Here is a 22,880-nt window from a genome sequence, read left to right as displayed (position 1 = left end):
AGCCTAGAGGTGAGATGTGGGGTCTTATTGACCCCATATCTCACTATAAAGAGGACCTGTCATGCCATATTCCTATTACAAGGATGTTTACATTCCTTGTAATAGGAATAAAAGTGGTCAAATTTTTTTTTTTTTGGAAAAAAGCATCAAACTAAAATAAATAAAGTAAAATGAACAATAAAAAAAAAAATAAAAATTTTAAAGCGCCCCTGTCCCTGTGTGCTCGCATGCAGAAGCGAACGCATACGTAAGTCCCGCCCACATATGAAAACGGTGTTCAAACCACACATGTGAGGTATCGCTGCGATCGGTAGAGCGAGAGCAATAATTTTGACCCTAGACCTCCTCTGTAACTCAAAACATGTAACCAGTAAAAAATTTTAAAGTATCGCCTATGGGGATTTTTGAGTAGCAAAGTTTGGCGCCATTCCACAAGCGCGTGCAATTTTGAAGGGTGACATGTTAGGTATCTATTTACTCGGCGTAACTTCATCTTTCACATTATGCAAAAACATTGGGCTAACTTTACTGTTTTGGTTTTTGTAAAGCACAAAACAGTTTTTTTTCCCAAAAAAAGCGTTAAAAAAAATTGCTGCGCAAATACCATGCGAGATAAAAAGTTGCAATGACTGCTATTGTATTCTCTAGGGTCTTTGCTAAAAAAACATATATAATGTTTTGGGGTTCTGTGTAATTTTTTAGCTAATAAATGATGATTTTTACATGTAGGAGAGAAATGTCAGAATTGGCCTGGGTGCTCCAGAACGCCTGAAGGTGCTCCCCTGCATGTTGGGCCTCTGTATGTGGCCACGCTGTCTAAAAGTCTCACACATGTGGTATCGCCGTACTCGGGAGTAATAGCAGAATGTGTTTTGGGGTGTAATTTGTGGTATGCATATGCTGTGTGTGAGAAATAACCTGCTAATATGACAATTTTGTGAAAAAAGAAAAAAAAAAAAACTTGATTTTGCAAAGAATTGTGGGAAAAAATGACAACTTCAAAAAACTCATCATGCATCTTTCTAAATACCTTGAAATGTCTTCTTTCCAAAAAGGGGTCATTTGGGGGGTATTTGTACTTTTCTGGCATGTTAGGGTCTCAAGAAATGAGATAGGCCGTCAGTACTTCAGGTGTGATCAATTTTCAGATATTGGTACCATAGCTTGTGGACGCTATAACTTTCACAAAGACCAAATAATATACACTAATTTGGGTTATTTTTACCAAAGATATGTAGCGGTATAAATTTTGGCCAAAATATATGAAGAAAAATTACTAATTTTCAAAATTTTATAACAGAAACGAAGAAAATTTTATTTTTTTACAGATTTTTCGGTCTTTTTTCTTTTATAGCGCAAAAAATAAAGAACCCAGCGGTGATTAAATACCACCAAAAGAAAGCTCTATTTGTGTGAAAAAAAGGACAAAAAATTCATATAGATACAGTGTTGCATGACTGAGTAATTGTCATTCAAAATGTGAGAGCACCAAAAGCTGAAAATTGGTCTGGTTATTAAGGGGGTTTAAGTGCCCAGTGGTCAAGTGGTTAAAGGAATAAAATTGTAAAAAATAATAAAATAATAAAAAGAAAAACCACTGACACTGTCCACTGCCCTACTGACAATGTCCATTGCTCTACTGACACTGTCAGTATACAGTATATACACATGCACACACACATATGTGTTTTAGCTTTGGGGTGCACACCCTAATGCAATAGGCTGCGCACACCTATGCTCTCGCCTCTCTACAGCCATGGAAGTTCCCTTCCCTTTCCTTCCCTCACTCACTCACGCCGCGCTGGAGCTGTCCCTGGAGAAGATAGAGGGAGGAGGTGGGTGGAGCCAACATTCACACACTAGGCGTGGAGGAGGAAGATGTTAAATCCTCCTCCGCTCCACTCTGAAAGCTGGGACCTCCCTCTCCTCCTCCTTGGCTCGGACATGACATCACTGGTTGCTACATGCCAGGCGGGCAGGTGTTCACAGCCAGTGAGAGTCCAGGCCAGCAGTGTGGCCGTGCAACAACACCGGCATTGCTGCTGATTCTAAACAGTGAGAGAGACACTCAGCAGTCAGTAATATTTCTCGGGGGGAGCAATTGCCCCGTTGCCCCCCCCCCTGGATCCGCCCCTGGTCTGCTCTATGTCATACTCTGCAGTAGTACTAAATACCATGGACCATCCATTCATAAAATGAGAGCAATGGTATGCAGCTTGCGACATTCAATAGAGTTCTTTGTGATTAGATTTGCATTCATTAATTTTGTGCACATACAATTATGGACTCCTAAAGCCAACGGGTTGCAATGCACATTTGAAAAGAACATCGCTGTGCTGCATACATATGACAAGCTACGGCCAAACTGTAGTTTTTTTTTTTTTTCAATAGATGCCGTAATGGTATTATTAGGAACAGTATATTAGGTACCGAAGCTCAACAGCTGATATTTCTGTCTATCTTGATGAAGTGGCACCAAAAAAAAAAAGAATTTCTTGTCAAAGCCCTCTTATCTCCCTGATGTTAACTTAGTTTGACCATTCACCATTATATCACCATTTCTGACATGAACCCAGGAAGGAAAGTCCCCCCATGCTTCCTAACATCAGTAATATGTCAGGAATAGGAATAGTTTGTGGCTATTGAGAGGAATCCTCCCCCATACAGATAACTAAAAAGACTATTGTGGTCAGTTGTTATTTATCTGAGAGGCAGAAGTTACCCATTGCTCAAGGAACCCCTAGCAACTTCTGGAGAAAGCCTACTTGAGAAAGGGTGCTCTATGAAGTTCCTCTTTAAAGTGTAACACCAATACATTTATTTATTTATTTTTTGATGGAGTGAATAAGGTTTAAAATCTCTGTTGGGTTTCTGTAGAATTTATTGGGATCATTTCCACTTACTTCTTGCCCCAGCGTCAACATTGTCACCCAGAGATGTTGGAGAAAAGGTACAACAGGGACATAGTAATAAAAATCTGATGGAGACTATCACTGGAGGAGCAGCTTTGACAGTCTAGAACAGGAAGTGTGTTAGGACTCTTTCAATGGTATACAGTGTCTTGAAAAAGTATTCATACCCCTTGAAATGTTCCACATTTTGTCATGTTATAACCAAAAATGTAAATGTATTTTATTGGGATTTTACGTGATAGACCAACACAAAGTGGCACATAATTGTGAAGTGGAATGAAAATGATAAATGGTTTTCAAATTTTTTTACAAATACATATGTGAAAAGTTTGGCGTGTATTTGTATTCAGCCCCCTTTACTCTGATACCCCTAATTAAAAGTTGAATTGCCTTCAGAAGTCACCTAATTAATAAACAGAGTCCCCCTGTGTCTAATTTAATCTCAGTATAAATACAGCTGTTCTGTGAAGCCCTCAGAGGTTTCTTAGAGAACCTTAGTGAACAAACCGCATCATGAAGGCCAAGGAACACACCAGACAGGTCAGGGATAAAGTTGTGGAGAAGTTTAAAGCAGGGTTAGGTTATAAAAAAAATATCCCAAGCTTTAAACATCTCAGGTCATTAATCAGAGAAGCAGCTAAGAGGCCCATGGTAACGCTGAAGGAGCTGCAGAGATCCACAGCTCAGGTGGGAGAATCTGTCCACAGGACAACTATTATCAAATAACAAATCTGGCCTTTATGGAAGAGGGGCAAGAAGAAAGTCATTCCTGAAAGAAAGTCATAAGAAGTCCTGTTTGCAGTTTGCGAGAAGCCATGTGGGGGACACAGCAAGCATGTGGAAGAAGGTGCTCTGGTCAGATGAGACCAAAATTGAACTTTTTGGCCTAAAAGCAAAATGCTATGTGTGGCGGACAACTATCACTGCACATCACCCTGAATACCATCCCCACTGTGAAACATGGTGGTGGCAGAATCATGTTGGGGGATGCTTTTCTTCAGCAGGGACAGGAAAGCTGGTCAGAGTTGATGGGAAGATGGATGGAGCCAAATACAGGACAATCTTAGAAGAAAACCTGTTGGAGTCTGCAAAAGACTTGAGACAGGGGCGGAGGTTCATCTTCCAGCAGGACAATGACCCTAAACATACAGACAGAGCTACAATGGAATGGTTTAGATCAAAGCATATTCATGTGTTAGAATGGCCCAGTCAAAGTCCAGACCTAAATCCAATTGAATTGAAAATTTGCTGTTCACAGACGCTCTCCATCCAATCTGACAGAGCTTGAGATATTTTGCAGAGAAAAATAGGCAAAAATGTCACTCTCCTAGATGTGAAAAGCTGGTAGAGACATCCACAAAAAGACTTGCAGCTGTAATTGCAGGGAAAGGTTGTTCTACAAAGTATTGACTCAGGGGGGCTGAATACAAATGCACCCCACACTTTTCACATATTTATTTGCATGCTTTGCAAAATGCCACCTATGTAATATCTTCTACCCACTATTACAACCATTCTCAATCACCGTTCCTCCAGAGATTTCTAGGGGATCAATGAGCTGTGGCTGGTGGATCTCCCATTTGGTGGTAATTGCACAGATCCAGAGCCAACATCGCTTCCCAGAACCAGCTGCAGGATACCAGTGAGCTATATTAGCTGTCTGTAAGGATTATGTTCTGACCACCACTGTTAGAGGGCTTTCTTTTCCACTGGTCATCAATATAAGGGGCAATTTTCTCACTGACCTGCAATTAATTGGTTTTAGCAGGGGTTCCCTGAGACCTAAAAATAATTTATGAGTTAATTTGGTGTAAAAATGTTGAGAAATGGCTGCACTATTATCTACTGTTGTTCAGGTTATTGGTTAGAGAAGGGCATGGTGTAAGAATGTATTCTGTGAAATAGAGGACATTGGGGTTCATTTACTAAAACTGGAGAGTGCAAAATCTGGTGCAGCTCTGCATAGAAACCAATCAGCTTCCAGGTTTTATGGTCAAAGCTTAATTGAACAAGCTGAAGTTAAAAGCCGATTGGCTCCCATGCACAGCTGCACCAGATTTTGCACTCTCCAGTTTTAGTAAATCAACCAAATTGTGACAGTGAGGTTGTTTTACTAAAGACAAATATACTGTGCAGTTGCTCCAGATCTGAGGGGAAGCTCTGTTGATTTCTATCATCCAATCACGTGACTGCAAAAAATGCTATTTTTTTTTCCTTGCATATGAGTGAGTAATCTTTGCAAAGTAAAGCTTTACCTCGTTTACTAAGCTCTGGAGCAACTGCAGTGCACAGTATATTTGCCTTTAGTAAATCAACCCCAATGTCTGCAGATGACCTATGTCCTGTTAAGATTTCAAGGACAGCAAGCGTGCATTGAACTTCCCTTCCAATTAACACTCTCCCAGGGCTGTAAACCACATTGTTAGCTCAGTCTGGCAGGAATGTATTTACTTAAAATGAGCCCTCCAGCTTGTCCTTGAGAACACAATGTGGAGAACACAAAGCTGGTTCACTTGCATCCCTTGGAAAGGCCTGCCACTTCTATTAAAGCCACACTTTCATTCAATTCAATTCCTCCATCGCCACAAAGGCTATAAATTCACTTTATGTGCATTTAAATGTCATCGCAAACCCAGATATTACGTAGTAAAAAGTTTCATCATCGCTGTGCTGTACATAGCCTGTGCAGAGAGCAGAGCTGTGGGAGGGGCCCAGCGGTATCCACCCACTACTACAAGCTGCCTGCAGAAAACTACAGGAGGGGGGTGGAGACGAGACCAGTCTCCCTGCACAAGGACAGAAAGCCGCAGTGACCAGTCTTTATTACAGGAGGCTCCGCACACAGAGGCAGTTTCATACTGGATTACTGCACAGATCTGGAAGAGAACACCAAGATTCAATGAAGAAGACACATGTCCCTGGAATTAGACAATATTTTCCCGTCCCAGAGTTTAGATTTACAGTGGACCTGAACTCAAACAATGAAGATTTGGTATGATATATGGAATATCTAGAAATGTTATTTGTGCCTAAGCAGGACCCTGAAAAGGTTTATTTTGTTTTGAGTTCCTCCTGAAAAATAGCAGTGCACTTCTTGGTATATGAGGTTGCCTGGACACGCCTGTGCCTACAGCCTAATAGCTGTATGTCTGAGAGGCACTGCTGCCTATGACTCCTGGGCTCATGAGATTTGGTGAGATTTGGTGATGTCGCTGCTGTGCTGCTTCCTGTTCTCTATGCTGGAGTGGAAGCTGTACCTACGAACCTGCAGTGCAAGAATCTCCCTGCTTCTGCCTCCTTTATTTTGTGGCACTGTTTTCTTCCACCTTTCCTGATGCTTATCAATACCCCACCAGTCATCTGGGGCAGCCCTGACATGTTGAAAGAAACCCTGTGCCTACCAAGATGGCCTCTATCACACAGAAAAACAGTACAGAACAGGGCATGGTAACTCTGTAATGGGAAGACCAGTTGCATGGAAACTACAAGCAATACTAGTGACTAGTTCTTAGCCCTCAGTTTGCCTTGCTTAGGCATAACTTACACAATTCAGGTCCTCTTTAGTGAAACAAGAATGGGTAAATACGGACATGTCTGCCCATTTTCTGATCGTTAGTATGCTGCTTTTCACAGCCGATTACAAATTTTTGTCAGACAAAAACTGGATGTGCAGGCTCCAAAATTTTTGTCTGATGTGACCACAATTTCCGATTATCTTTTCATTAGTACCGTTTTCGGCCCCCCCAAAAAAATCTGAAGAGCAAGACTAGGCATGCTCAGAAATGAAAGAACACATACAAAACAATTCAACGCATTACGTCACATCTGACGTTGAATTCTGTCGTACGAAAATTTTCTGATGGTGAGTAACCTCTTCACTTTCGATTGGAGACTAGCATGCAACAAAAAACTGACAAAAATTCATCCAATAATCTGATCGTGTGTACAAGGCTTTACGCTAGGGGACTTTTCAACCTGTAACATCCATGGTCATCGGTCTTTAACCGCTTGCCAACCATCCGCTGTCATTATACGGCAGCAGGTTGGCACGATCCCGCGTGCCGTTGTAGCTGTATGTTGGCTCCTTTAGGCGGGATAGCAGGCACGCGCGCCGCCGCACTGTGGGGGTGCCGATGCTCGTGGCCGACTGTCGCGATGACCGACAGGCAGAACAGGGATGGGTGTGTGTAAACACACACCCATCCCTGTTCTGAGAGGAGAGACAGATCATGAGTTCCTAATAGCTAGGAACCACGATCTGTCATTTCCTCTAGGTCAGTCCCCTCCCCCTACAGTTAGAAACACACACAGGGAACACAGTTAACCCCTTGATCGCCCCCTAGTGTTAACTCCTTCCCTGCCCGTGACATTTTTACAGTAATCAGAGCATTTTTATAGCACTTGTCCCAAAAATGTGTCAAAAGTGTCCGATATGTCCGCCATAATGTTGCAGTCCCAATAAAAATTGCAGATCGCCGCCATTACTAGTAAAAAAAATAAAAATAATAAAAATGCTATAAATCTATTCCCTATTTTGTAGACGCTATAACTTTAGCGCAAACAAATCAATATTCGCTTATTGCGATTTTTTTTTACCAAAAATATGTAGAAGAATACATATCAGCCTAAACTGAGAAAAAATTGCTTTTAAAAAAAAAAAAATGGGGATATTTATTATAGAAAAAAGTACAAAATATTGTGTTCTTTTCAAAATTGTCGCTGTTTTTTTGTTTATAGCGCAAATAATAAAAACCGCAGAGATGATCAAATACCGCCAAAAGAAAGCTCTATTTGTGGGAAAAAAAGGACGTCAATTTTGTTTAGATGCACCGTCGCACGACCGCGTAATTAGAAAAAATAAATAAAATGGGCTGGTCATTCAGCAGCCAAATCTTCCGGGGCTGAAGTGGTTAAACTGAGGCTTCACTTTGACTTTAAAGGGCCCTGTGAGATTGACCGATGCACCAAACAGGGATGGATGCTGCTCACTCTGTGTTGGAGAAGAACGCACACAATGAAAACACGCTCTAAAAATATTCTGCATTCTTTATTGTTTTATTTCACCTTCCAAAATCACTTAATGTACTTACATATTTTATTATGGCACTATTATTACTATTTCACCTACCCGTCATAGAGTCTAGAAAATATCAACAACAAAAACCATCAATCCAAGCTCAGGTCTTCTGCAGAATACAAAGCCAAGTATCAGAGTGACAGTACAATACAATCTGTGGATATGAAGTAATGAGAACATTGTAGTGTGTATGGGAGTTGTATGTGTGTCTGTTATAAAATGACTGAAGAATACGGATGGCGACTTCCCAGATCATTTCCTTCTTCCTGCAGAGGAAAGAGCAAGTGGTACATGAATTTCTTTTGCTAAATTGCATGTCAAGGAACTTATAGACAAGCTGGATAAATAACAATACAAACAATAGTAATAGTTGTACATACTGTATACATAAAGTAACAATAAACAATATACATTTTTAAATGCTACGTATATGGGTATGATATGCATTGTATACCTGCATTTAGAGGTGGTTGTTTTAGAGGCTAGTTGGGATCTATTCACAAAATATATTGTGGAGTTAAAGAGAAACTCCACATAATTTGTAATAAAAACATCTTTGCCATTCTGAAGCTTCCCTCCAACCACTTTGCATATTATTTTATATATACTGTAATTCTGTACTTGCCAAATATGCTGCAGAAATCTTCCTCCACTGATTCTGGCTGCATCCATTTTAACTGTGGGCAGCTGAAGCTGCTGCCTGTTCACTTCCTGGATTTACACAGAGGCACACCTCCAGCTCTGCAGCTCTCATTGGAGCTTCTTATGACTCACCCCCCCTCCCTTCCTGGCAAACTCTCACAAGTGTGAGAGAGCGAACTGTGCATGATGTCATAAGCCTAGGCTTTTTTTCCCAACAAGAAACAGGAAGTGAGCTGTATAAGGTATTCACTGGCAGAAAAAAAAAATGTTTTACTAACCAAAGTTAAAACAACAAGGGCAGAAGATTTAATAGATGGAAAGTTGAAATAATGACTGAAGGTCCGCTTTTAACTATAATGATTGTTTTTGCAGATGGGTTCACATTTAGTGTGGACGCGGCTCACAGCAGGGAGTCCGGTGCGTCCCGTCCTCCATTTCAGGGGACAAATCGGGCCCGAATTTTTGCCTGAATTCGGACCCGAAACAGAGCCAAAGACGTACAGAACCCTTGTGCAATCCGCTCTGCAGACGCCACAGAGATGTGTGTGCCAGCTCCATTGAGAACCGGCACACTCTCCTGTCATGCGAATTGGATGCGAGGAAACCCACATCAAATTCGCACTGGTGTGAACCCAGCCCAAATGGTTTCTAAAAATCTTTTTTTTGTATATGTATTAAGAAAGATAGTGGATTCCCTTGGGTTTTTTTTATGCAGCAAAGGATAAGTCAAATAGAAAAATTGTTATAAAATTCATGATTTTGTTACAAAATTCAAAACCAACGTATAGCTTAAAATATGAGCTTTGGTAATATTGGAACCCCAATATGACACAAAAAAACAGTGATAACCCTGATAGAGGCAGGTATTATTATTATTATTTAAGGTCCTTTAAAGTGTCGTCAATTTACGCAGCACTTTACATATACTTTTATACAAGGAATTTCATCAGTATTGATCCTGCCAACAAATGTCCCTAAAGAATGGGATCAATACTGAGGACATTTCTTGTATAAAAATAAAATTACTTGCCTCTATCAGGGTTATCATTGTTTTTTTGTGTCATATTGGGGTTGCCAGAGCTCATATTTTAGGCTATACGTTGGTTTTAATTTTTGTAACAATAAAATCATAAATTGTATAAGGATGTTTTCATTTGTTTGACTTTGGTGCATAAAAACCCCTGGGGGAATATGGTTTCTTTTTTGGACAGTACACCATTTGGGGTGGGTAGCATTACCTTGTGGGCCTTCATTTTTTTTGTATATGTAAAAAAGGTCAATTCTATGATTTTAATATACGTTCTCTGACTCCTATATCTAATGGATTATTGTATTTTTAAATATGATCAATTAGGGATGTGGTGCTCTGGTCACCCCTCTTATTGTAAAATTTATATATTTTTTAACATAATCGTTTGGAGTAATTTTTTAACAATAAGCCGATGATATTTCTCTTGCAGTCAGTAGGGATCCTGGTCACTGGCCATTATAACATACCATTGAGTGACGCCGTGTAGTGGGTGCATTCCCAATACTGACCAACCCCCTCCCCCCACTTGGTTTGGCTTACACCCAATACATGCAGCAGACTCCTTCCCACCACTCTCCTTATCTCATGTTTTATGGCCATCGTAGATGGCTTACATTAATTCCCCTATTACTGTGTTGGACCCAAGAAGACGGCTGTGTTCCTGGACCCAATAAAACCTGCCTGTAAACGTGACAGTTATGGCACTTTATAGCACGACCCAGCTGAGCTCTACTGACAGCTGTCTAGTTTTACAGGAGCAGACGATGCCAAGCTTCCACTGACTACAATCCTGTATCCGGCCATGCTGCCAGCTGTCACAGGGAAGGATATACCTCCAAGAACCACAAGATGTCTTTTTCCTTTAAAGACACAGAGTAAGCAGGCAGACATGTTCTCAGTGATCCTTGAAATGTAATCCCTGGCTTCTGGACAAGTTATTTTTACCAGTCAGGGTTCCTTAAACACATTGATGACTACAGAGCCCAAATAATATATACGTAAATATAATAAGTCTGTCTTGTGTTCACATTCCTAGTGGGAAGCACTACATAGAAACTGGACATTCCATGCATCCTACAATGTAAGGACAGATCAGAGATATACTGCCCCTGTAGAGCGTCCTCCCCCTGCCTGGATCCTTTTAGTTATAATTATAATAGAGCTGTCTTGTGTTCAGATTTTTAACAGGAAGTTCTACATAAAAAATAAAGTATAACTAAAGGCAAAACCTTTTTTTTCAGTTTTGGATCGAGAGGAGAGGGATTAGAACGTAAGATTTTCATTGCTGCTTGTGCCCCTGTTAAGGGGAGATTCACCCTCTGTATTTGTCTTCTTTACCGTCATCGCCGAAAGTGAAGGAAAATCACAAATTTTGGGTTGTTCCCATAACAGGAAATAAGGGAAAATCTTCCAAATGGGGGCACTTGTTCTGGTGACCCTCGAGACAAACAGGGATTCTCTTGCATTGGGGGGATTTCTTTCTTCCTTCTTGTTTGGCTATGGGCATAAACTGAAAGGAAATCTACCCAATAGGTGTAAAGATGGCTAAAAAAAACTTACAGGGGTTATAACCATCCCTTACTCTATCCAAAATGGAAAAAAGGAAGTTTTGCCTTTAGTTCTAGTTTAACAATGGTATCCTATTACAATGTAGGGACAGATCAGAGATATATGGCCCCTGTAGAGTGCCCTTAGGACACCTCCCTGCCAGAATCCCTCTAGTTATAATTATGTGATGAGATGTAATGACTAAGCGCTAACATTTGCGTGAAACGCGTCTACCCTTTTGTCCCCTGCTCCATCTGTCAACCACTTGTCATATGAAGCTTCAATAAAAGGATTTTTGGAAGTGCAGTCGCCCGGAATCATTTCCTTATGTTACACAGCATGCAAGCTGAGCTAGCACCTGACTAGTGTGGGTGGGAATTAACCAGAGACTCACTCACCTGGAGCGGCTTTTCTTGCCTATTACAATGTAGGGACAGATCAGACATATATGGCCCCTGTAGAGTGCCCTTAGGACACCTCCCTGCCAGAATCCCTTCAGTTATAATTATGTGATGAGATGTAATGACTAAGCGCTAACATTTGCACGAAACGCGCCTACCTTTGTGTCTCCTGCTCCATCTGTCAACCACTTGTCATATGACAGAATCCCTCCAGTTATAATTATAATAGAGCTGTCGTGTGTTCAGCTTTTTAGCAGGAAGTTCTACATAAAAAATAAAGTATAACTAAAGACAAAACCTTTTTTCAATTTTGGATTGAGAGGAGAGGGATTAGAATGTCAGGTTTTCATTGCTGTCAGGGACCCTACCCTATTTACCCAATTTGTCCTCTTTACTGTTATTGCCGAAAGTAAAGGAAAATCAAGAATTGTGGCTTGTTCCCATAACAGGAAATAAGGTAAAATCTTCCAATTGGGGGCAATAGTTCTGGTGACCCTGTAGACAAAACAGGGATTCTTTCACTTTGGGGGATTTCTTCTTTTTTCTTGTTTGGCTATGGACATGAAGTGAAGGGAAATCTACCCAATGGGTACAAAGATAGCACACAAGGGTTATAACATCCCTTACTTTATCAAAAATGGGAAAAAAAAATGTTGCTTTCAGTTCCAGTTTAACAATGGTGCCATATTACAATGTAAGGACAGATCAGAGACATACAGCCCCTGTAGAGCACCCTCGGGACACCTCCCTGCATGGATCCTTCCAGTTAGAGTTATTAGGGCCTGTATCTGTGAGATTGGGCTTGTGTCAATGGCATCAGTTTAACATCAATTTGAGATAATAAATTCATTGGATACATTGGATCTGCAGTTGACCTGCTTCTCGCATGCATTTGACCTGCTTCAAGCAGGTTTTGCAATCCTATAGATTTGTATGGGACTGCAAACCCCATCTGACCTGAACAAAAGCCCATCAACACAGACCATTATAAAACTGTCTAGTGTTTAGATCCTTAGTAGGAACCTCTACCTGAAAACTGAACATTGACACCATATCACAGTGTAAGAACAAATTATAGATGTACAGCCCCCATAAAGCACCCAAAGGACACCTACCTGCCAGCCACCGTCCAGTCATTTACTGGGGCACTGCAGAAGAAAACAGAAATCATTATTTACAAGGTTAAAAGCTTTGTTAGGGTAATTCCAACCCCACAGGCCTAAGTCATATTCCTCCCCAAAATTCTGAAGGGACATTCCCATCCTGACCTGTCTCTTGCTATTTACAGTACTGTTAAAGGGTTAGCTTACCTTTATGAAAAAAACAATACTCTATGCAGTCCACAAACACCATAATTCTAAACAAATTTAATCCAACAATCTAAAAATTTGCATTTGTGCTCCTCCCATACCTGTAGGCCATTTTTGCATGGAGTGAAGTCTGCCTCAAACACTTCTGATCGTTTTACAGCTCTGCACTGTCCTCTTTTCTAGGGTGGACCAGGCCAGCTGTTGGGGCGAGAGCCTCCTAGCAGTAAAAAAGTGAGTGCTGTCCTTCTTCTGAGCCCCGCACATGCGCATTGTGCTGTGAAGGGAGACAGAGCATTGCAGCTGCTGAGGTCATATGCCGCAATAAGAGACAGTGCTGCACATGTGCAAGGCTCAGAAGAACATTGCTCGCTCTTGTACCACTAGGGGGCACTCGTCTTAACGGCTGGTCCTTCCTAGAAAAGAGGACAGGATGGAGCTGTGAAAACTATCAGAAGCATTTGCAGGTTTCGCTCTGTGCATAAATAGCCTACAGGTATGGAAGGAGCATAAATACATATCTTTAAAATAGGATTAGTATAGTGTTATGGAATGGTGTTCATGGACTGTATAGGTGAACTAACACTTTTTCATTGTCACCCATACAGACTCCTACTCTCTGAGATGAAGCATCATTTAAAAAGTATTTCAACTCAAAAAAAAAATGTAATATATTGCAGCTTACCATTCCTTAGTTGTTATGGCTGCATTCGTTTTCTTTTTTTCAAGCTTTTTTTTATTTTCACCTGATGATTTGGCCAATAATACACTTCCTGTCTTTGGGTGACAGAACCCATTGCTTCATTTTGTTACTGTTTGCTTAATTTCCTGACTGTAGGGCTAACCCACAACCCCAGAGCTAAACATGGGCCACCCAATGTTTCCTTAACAGAGGAAAGTGACCACCAAACTGTTCCTATTGGACAGGTGATTGATGGATCATCACAACTTAGCTTCTGGGGTGGAGCTTTGCCCCCTAAATTGCAGCATTTGCATTTGTGGACAAATGTGTGTTAATTCTATGTATCAACAACAGACACATGCCCACCCACACAGACAACAAACTAGCCAATAGCATTTTGCTTTTCATGTCTCAAGAGAAATATCAGCAAATGAATTGGAGGATCTGATTGATTCCTTCCACCAAGAACTGTTCTCATTTCAGAAAGATTGATCAGTGAGGTTGATTGTATTTAAAATAGAATTTCTCTGTTTCACATATTAGTCCTGACTTGTATAAGGGGTATTATCAAAGTGTAATTCTTGGCCAAAACCAAGCAGGTTGACATTTTGTGAAATGGCCACACTTCCAAAGAAGTAGTAGTTCAATGGAAGAACATGATATAACTTAAAGATGGTTTAGTCCAGTCCAATGGTTTTTATGGTCTTATGGTAAAAGTATGGGTTGATGATGTGAATATTTACAGAGACATGCTTGTAGACAGATTATATATCCAAAACTCACCTCGGACTTCCAGTCTGCATTCAGTCTCTGCTGCTCCATGTTCATTCACAGCTTTGCAGGTGTAGACACCTCCATCGAAGGGGCTAGGCTTTCTTAATTCTAGGGTCAGTACTCCCTGCTTACTGAAAGACCTGTAACGAGCCTCTCCAGACAGGTCCATCTTGTTCTTGTACCAAGTAACTTTGGGCTGTAGAAAGTCAACAGATGGTAGAAAAGGTCAGGAAGTGTGAGAATTATTTTACATCTCTTATAAAGTATAATGCTTCCATCATAGGAATGCTGACAAAACCAAAACAAGCCACCATTAGAGGTACATTCAGGTGGTGGGAATGTAACAGTTGGCATTCAATAAACTTTATTTTCAGTATGAAATATGTAGAGTGCAGCTTTCATTTGCATGACTGTCTGAAATAACAGAATGATTTGAGGTTGGCCTGCACCCACAAGGGAGCCCAGAACAGATTTCTTGGCCCATTTGCAACACTATCCTCTGTGATATTCTGACCCAAACAAAATATCTCTATCATTTTCTCTGTCTTTGAGTTCTATAGTATTGTATTAGTATTTCATATTTTAATTACCAATGTTTTTTTTTTTATTGATAGCTAATCAAGCTACAATCTAAAAATGTGTTATTAACAACAGGACTAGTTAAAACTAACAAATGATCAGTATCAGTAAAAGGAAATGGAAAGCAAATATAAAAGTGCACACATCTAAACGTTTTCCCCTTGTCAGCTTGGGACTTGTCTTGGTGGTAGTTATGAAGTATGCTAGACTGGTATTACAGTTGGCTCCTTAGGGTTAACTGGGCCCCAATTTGTGTGGATTTGGTGTAATGTATCTTGTGTAATGCTGGCCATATCTTCCATTATTAGAAGTGTGTTCATCCTCTGATTTATTTGTTCAATTGAGATATGCATTAATATGCCACTTCAGGGCTATTACCCATTGCACTACACCGAGAAGCATGTTGGTAAATTTCTTAAACAGTGTTGGGACTTATGGGTTTTTATATATATATATATATATATATATATATATATATATATATATACACACACACACAGTATCTCACAAAAGTAAGTAGACCCCTCACATTTTTGTAAATATTTTACTATATCTTTTATATCTTTTCATGTGACAACACTGAAGAATTGACACTTTGCTACAATGTAAAGTAGTGAGTGTACAGCTTGTATAACAGTGTAAATTTTCTGTCCTCTTAAAATAACTCAACACACAGCCGTTATTGTCTAAACCGCTGGCAACAAAAGTGAGTACACCCCTAAGTGAAAATGTCCAAATTGGGCCCAATTAGCCATTTTCACGCCCTGGTGTCATGCGACTCTTTAGTGTTACAAGGTCTCAGGTGTGAATGGGAGTCAGGTGTGTTCAATTTGGTATTATCGCTCTCACTCTCTCATACTGGTCACTGGATTTCAACATGGCACCTCATGGCAAAAAACTCTCTGAGGATCTGAAAAAAAGAATTGTTGCTCTACATAAAGATGGCCTAGGCTATAAGAAGATTGCCAAGACCCTGAAACTAAGCTGCATCACAGGGGCCAAGACCATACAGCGGGTTAACAGGACAGGGTCCACTCAGAATGGGCCTCGCCATGGTCGACCAAAGAAGTTGAGTGCAGGTGCTCAGCATCATATACAGGGGTTGTCTTTGGGAAATAGACATATGAGTGCTGCCAGCATTGCTGCAGAGATTGAAGGGGTGGGGGGTCAGCCTGTCAGTGCTCAGACCATACACTGCACACTGCATCAAATTGGTCTGCATGGCTTTCATCCCAGAAGGAAGCCTCTTCTAAAGATGGTGCACAAGAAAGCCTGCAAACAGTTTTCTGAAGACAAACAGACTAAAGACATGGATTACTGGAACCATGTCCTGTGGTCTGATGGGACCAAGATAAACTTATTTGGTTCAGATGGTGTCAAGCGTGTGTGGCAGCAATCAGGTGAGGAGTACAAAGACAAGTGTGTCTTGCCTACAGTGAAGCATGGTGGTGGGAGGGTCATGGTCTGGAGCTGCGTGAGTGCTGCCGGCACTGGGGAGCTACAGTTCATTGAGGGAACCATGAATGCCAACATGTACTTTGACATACTAAAGGGGAATATGATCCCCTCCCTTTGGAGACTGGGCTGCAGGGCAGTATTCCAACATGATGAACCCAAACACACCTCCAAGACGACCACTGCCTTGCTAAAGGTGATGGACTGGCCAAGCATGTCTCCAGACCCAAACCCTATTGAGCATCTGTGAGGCATGCCCAAGAGGGTTAAGGCAGTGCATAAAAATAATGGTGGCCACACAAAATATTGACACTTTGGACATTTTCATTTAGGGGTGTACTCACTTTTGTTGCCAGCGGTTTAGACATTAATGGCTGTGTGTTGAGTTATTTTGAGGGGACAGCAAATTTACACTGTTATGCAAGCTGTACACTCACTACTTTACATTGTAGCAAAGTGTCATTTCTTCAGTGTTGTCACATGAAAAGATATAATAAAATATTTACAAAAATGTGAGGTTGTACTCACTTTTGTGAGATACTGTGTGTGTGTGTGTGTGTGTGTATATATATATATATATATATATATATATATATATATATATATATATCATTGCATTTATTAATATTTTGTTGTTTCAGTCCTTGGTTAGATACACTAGTCTAGGCTTCTCTTTGCCCAGTCTTTGACACTTGTCCTTGTGGAGGATACTTTCTGGGGAGCTCACAATACCCTTCCTGTGTTCTGTGTCTGGTCTGGCATCTCCTCCTAGTTACACTTGTCTGTTACAGTTCATGATAGAACATACTTGCAGAGTGTTCACAGCGCCTCAACTGACACCTCTTTGTTCAAAGTAGCAGCAATTCCAGGATGGCCATGCTCCTACTCCAATTAAGGACCAAAAAATGTAACTTCCCCCCATCATAACCTGTAACCTTGGTTTTATCTATAATTACCTACAGCTAATGAACGTTTGTGAGGACACAGTCATAGATTGGGTATGCACAAGCCTTGTCCAATGCCTCAACACACACTTTCCACCACTAATTGGTACAGTGCCCACCAAGATGTAGCTGCTGGCCAATCCATTTATTAATGTTGTGCTCAATGTTGTTTCCACCTAGAAACTTCTCTCCACTCATTTCCAACACAATACTTTTATTGTATAGTACAACCAGGGTTAGATGTCCATTACTGGAGCCTGAGAACACAGCTTTTGCACCCTAAGTAACACCCTTCTGTTGGATGACCTTTTTTTTCCAGGTCCTAACCTGACTTAGAATATTGTAATACTGAGTAAATAACTTTACATGAGATGGCTGCTCCCACTGCTGATGGAGATCAGCCAATTAATACAGGGAAAAGCTGCCTCTGTCTCTGCAGCCTATAGGACAAGACTACTGTGGTAACAGTAAAATTCAGCCCTCAGTATAACGTACAAAATAAAGGCTGTTCCTGACACTCTAGTAAGTGGCTTGGTCAGCTATGAATCTTCTTCAACATTACAGAACAATTTCAGTATCTTCTACTACAACCTTTCTCAACCTTTTTCAAGACATAGGAACCTCTGAAATAACTTTCCTGTCTCAGGGAACCCCTGCTAAAAATTACCACATCTACAACTCATGATACATTAGTGTGATAGTCAGTGGGAAGAATGCTCCTTACAATTGTGGTCATTGGGAAGACTTATCCCCTTACAGAGACCTAAAAAGATCAATGGTGTCAGTGGAAACGTATCGGAGAAGCAGAAATTGTTCATTGCGCAAGAAACCCCTAGCAACCTCTGGAGGAACCCTAGGGTTCTATGGAACTCTGCCTGAGAAACCCTGTTCTTAATTAGTACCTGAACAACTTTAAAAAAATGTACCCGGCCCCTAATCCTCCTGTTTCCGGGGTTGTGGGCAGGTGGGGACAGCCCTTCACCTATGGTGGACCTGTCCTAAAGCCAGACGCTTCTGGATGTAGATCCATTCATTAATTTATTGTGCAACCACAGTCAATATCATCAAAGATGCCCAGATAGCATTGTTAAATAAACTGGTTGAAAATATCCCCAGACTCACACAAACTCTGATTTATTTTATTATTTCGGTGACCAAAATCGCAATAGCAACTGCGTAGAAAAGTCCAATGTTGGATCTCACCTTGTTGAAATGTAAGCTGACCTGGATTATACTTCACGAAAAGATGTGAGTGTCTTAAGAGACAATTACTATTACTATAACAATTATTATTTGAAAAAAAATATGGAACCCCTGGCTCTCTTATTTACAGATATCAAATTCCTAGAGGTGATCTCCTTGACAAGATGGGGTTGGATTCCCGGATCCCTGGAAAAACATTTCCTGTTCCCCTTCTCTTCCTTTCCTGCTTTTGCTCTTCTGAGACTTTCTTTCAAAATTGCTCTCAATAATGATGCTGGGCCCTATATCCTGACTTCTGGTCCTATCAGTTGTTTATCATATATGTTACATCACAGTACGGAATTAGTTAAAACTTAGAATTTACATTGGTAATTACATATCTTTGTTGGGAACACTCTGGGTTTGTACCCCTGGGTTAGTCCCTTGCTTCTGGACGACTCCTGGAAAAGGGTCATACTCACTGGACTGTGCGGTTGAAGGACAGGTGCAAGATGGCCTGCCTCCTCTGCATAGAGCCTCAGGTGGCCCTCATTGTAGTTCATTTGTTTGTTTTTCCCTCTTTTTATATGCATGTTTTCTTTTCCTTTTGAGTCAAGACTGGTCCTTATTGCAACTGTGGACTGTTTTTTCCCCTTAGCGCAACGGTTGTGAGTACTACCAGATGGAAATATGGGACTATATTGGCAATCCCTCGATTTTGATACTACTGTATGCTTCTACCATTCTTCATAGTCTCAACCATGTAAAAACGCTTACTATGTTGTAATACTCTGTTTTGTAAAATGAATAAAAACTATTGAAACAGAAACCCTGTTCTACTAGATAAAGGCTAAAATGTGTTTGCTATAAGAAATACAGTGCATTTGTGCATATATTATTTAATCAATATGTAAGCCACTGGTATCCAATTCTGTGTATTTACTGTATATAAACAAGACAAAGCTCTTACCTTGGGTGTCCCACGTATAGAACAGCTGAGAGTCGCATTGTATCCTGCAACTACAGAGCGGTTCACAAGTGGATGCGTAAACTTGGGGGCCTCCTCAAACTCATGATCTTTGTAATTGGGGGGTTTATATTCAGTGCCTGGGGAAAGGAAGAAAAGAAAAAAGCATATGATTAGCAAGCTAAGATGCCCTTATGTACCTACACCAGATATATTTTCTTCTAGTGGAACAAAGACTAGATTAGTTTCATGCAATGAGCTAGGTAATGTAAAACACAGGATACAGCATACAATGTAGAAAACATTGCAGAAGTGCTTCAATGCAATGTTTCTCAACTCCAGTCCTCAAGGCGCCCCAACAGGTCATGTTTTTAGGTTTTCCATTATTTTGCACTGGTGATTTGATCAGTTTCACTGCCTTAGTAATTACCACAGCTGTTTCATCTGAGGGAAATCCTAAAAACATGACCTGTTGGGGCGCCTTGAGGACTGGAGTTGAGAAACACTGCTTCAATGGAAACATAAGGTGGAACCCTATGACAAGCATTGCTTCACTGTGTAATCCCTCCCGGGAAAAGAAACGTATCATGTGAAGGTCAGAGGGAAGACTTTTCTTAGTTTTGGTAATAGCAAGATTGTCCAAAACCCTGAATAACAATTTCTGCTCTATGACAGTCTTTGCATCTCAGCAGAATTTATCAACATTACCATCACATAAACATGTCAGCTCACACTTGGCGTTACTGTCCTATTAATTAAAGGTGGGAATTATAATTCCGTAATGACTGTGTGATTAAATCCCTTAGTGTATTAATTAAAAGCTATGACAGTATAACTTGTTCTATAATTACTGCGTCATCCCCTGCTTATCTTGTGTTTAACTTACTGTTTTTGACATTGGGATTATTGTTTGTTGGGACCTGTAGAAATGATAAGTATAGATTGTTGTTCAATTAAACCAATCATAATGGAAACACACAGGCTGATCTTGCTCACCATCTTCTCAAAATGGCAATTGTCATGCTGATCCTCTGGATTTCAGTGCTTTGAGTCACTAATTTGGAGCAAGTATACATAAGATATAAGAACTTTTATGTTTTCTCCAACCTGATCTGTATACTTGTTCTGGGTTGATGAGCTAGCCGCCAGACAACTGGACTTTCAGAAGGAGGTTAGTAATGGTATGCCCCATACTTATCTCATGCTAGGTTTGTTTTAAAGCTAAACTCCAGGCAAACATCTTTATAAACATTTCTAATATCGTAATTGCAAAATATGGGATTTTTGAGGCACAACCGTTATTCAATTAAATCTAAATACATATTAATATACCATACAAAATTCCATAAAAAAGATCCATGATACAATCACATTCATCGGTTTCACCAAAACATATTGTAAAAGTGGTATACATATATGCTGGACTTTTGGGGCCACAAAAGTCCAGCATATACGCATATCACTTTTACAATATGTTTTGGTAAAACTGATGAATACCATTTTATCATGAATCTTTTTTTTTTTTTTATTTTGTATGGTAATTTAATATTGTGACAGACCCAGCCAGAACAGAGGCTGTTGGAGAGGACTGTATGCAAGCCTGTTGCCTTTTGATTATGGGCCCTGGATTTTCAATGGAACAATACTCTTTGTGAGGTGAATGAGAAATCCAGGCTGAACTGTACTAATCGGACTCAGTCGTGTATATATGTATATATTGTATGGGGACTCCTTACTGTAGATTTGTGTCCCTGAAGAGGGAGGGGGGATTCCTCCAGCAGCCCCCTGCTGATAAGACTGATTCATTCTGTTGGGACACATCCTGTGAGGAGATGCTGGTGTCATCAACCTGTGTTTATGTTAATTGAATGAGCTGATCACATTGTCCTCTATACAATGTAGGACACGGGACGACTCCTATTGGAGCTGCTATTGTGTTGATATAACTGTGTGAAGCTCGGTGACCACAAGTCTGGGCGAAAGGTCATGTCTCAGTCACCTAGGCTGTATAAAGGATTAGATAATTAGCTCATGTTAATTAAGTTACAGTTGTATTGTTAGAGGAGGTTCCAACGGCATATAAAGTCTTGTAATTTTGATTCTAAATAAAGTGAGTTCTTGGTAGCAACAAGCAAGTGTCGCCTTGTTTGTGCTCAGAGAGGTTGGGATATCTGTATACAGACTGGGAGGAAGTGGTATATGACGGAAGCACTCAAGCGGAGTGTGGGACGTTCCGTGACATTGGTGACAAGCAGCGGGAAAGCTTCCTGCAGTCTGGGAAATTTAAACCTCCACCTGGATCCAAGATCAGGATAGCAGACTTCAGTCACCCCAGCGGATATATGGACCTGGCATCAGAATTCCCGGGGCTGCTGCGAATCATCCTTTCAACATACACCAGGACTGTGTCTGAGGATGAATACCTGGAGCTTAGGCAGCAAATTCGGGTGGAGCTCTGGATTGCAGCCCTCCGTCTCGCTGGTATGAAACAGGGCAAGTGCTTTCCAACCCAAGAGCAACGGGCCAGTGACCAACAGGCATTGCGGATGGCATTCCTGGGAGAGCAGCCCCAGGAGCAATGGGTGACTGAGTTGGACAGGTTGGTCCAGCAGGAGATAGAGCTGGGCAATTGTTATCGGGCTCTGCAATGGCACGCAGAGGAGGGATATTTAGGGGAGACGACAGAATGCTCTCCAGAGGGATATGACTTTGGCGGCCCTGGATTGCTGTGGGAGAACCTTACAGATCTTTTTATGTTTGGCGATGAAGGGGAACCTGACCTTGAGGACCTGAGAGAATATAGAGAGTCTATGCTCGGTCTTGCAGGGGTCTCAGAGCTCAAACCTGATCTGGACCATTTGCTAAGGAAGGAACAGCATCTGGAAAGGGCATACAGGAAACTGCTAGAACAAGTTCAGCAGCATGCCAGAGAATCGGCAGTGGAAAATCCGGAGATTGCCGTCCCCAAACCTGAAGTGCTGACAACAGGGCAGAGCTCTGCTAACCTCTACCCAGAAATGATAGCATCTTCTGGGTTCCATGGACAGGAGATGGTGAACCTCTATCCCCAGACATCAGTTGCAGAGACATGGGATTTTATAGACTTTTCTGCTGAGGAAAAACAACCTGATGAGCCTCCAGCAGAAGAGCTGCTATCAGGGCCAAAGTTCACTGTGTTCTGCCCAGCACCAACAGTGGCTTCGGCCTTCTTGAGAGAAGAGGTAGTCGGCCCTTCTCCCACAACACTGACAGGGACATGTGATTTTCTGCCAGCAGCATCTATGGAGTTAAAACAAACTTCTCCAGCTGAAGATCTGGTAACTGAACAGAGGGTCCAAGACCTCTGTCCCACACTATTACCAATTCCAGAGACTGGGGAT

The 22,880-nt window shown here is 41.0% G+C and overlaps 1 protein-coding gene across 1 annotated transcript in view; it reads right to left on the bottom strand.

Moving 5' to 3' along the window:
• Positions 1–7,942: 7,942 nt before the first annotated feature.
• MYBPC3 (myosin binding protein C3) overlaps positions 7,943–22,880 on the bottom strand; it is a 209,423-nt gene continuing 194,485 nt past the window's right edge. The window contains exons 29-32 of the mRNA XM_073604365.1: positions 19,504–19,640; positions 14,383–14,569; positions 12,726–12,758; positions 7,943–8,255 (exon numbers count right to left, since the gene is read on the bottom strand). Of these exons, the coding sequence (XP_073460466.1) occupies positions 12,748–12,758; positions 14,383–14,569; positions 19,504–19,640 (335 nt within the window). The 3' untranslated portion in view covers positions 7,943–8,255; positions 12,726–12,747. The remainder of the gene's footprint in view (positions 8,256–12,725; positions 12,759–14,382; positions 14,570–19,503; positions 19,641–22,880) is intronic.

Source organism: Aquarana catesbeiana, linkage group LG11, assembly GCF_042186555.1.
Source record: "Aquarana catesbeiana isolate 2022-GZ linkage group LG11, ASM4218655v1, whole genome shotgun sequence".
NCBI classification, from domain to species: domain Eukaryota; kingdom Metazoa; phylum Chordata; class Amphibia; order Anura; family Ranidae; genus Aquarana; species Aquarana catesbeiana.
The sequence above is the reverse complement of the archived record's forward strand: the minus strand, read 5'-3'. Positions and strand labels throughout refer to the sequence as shown.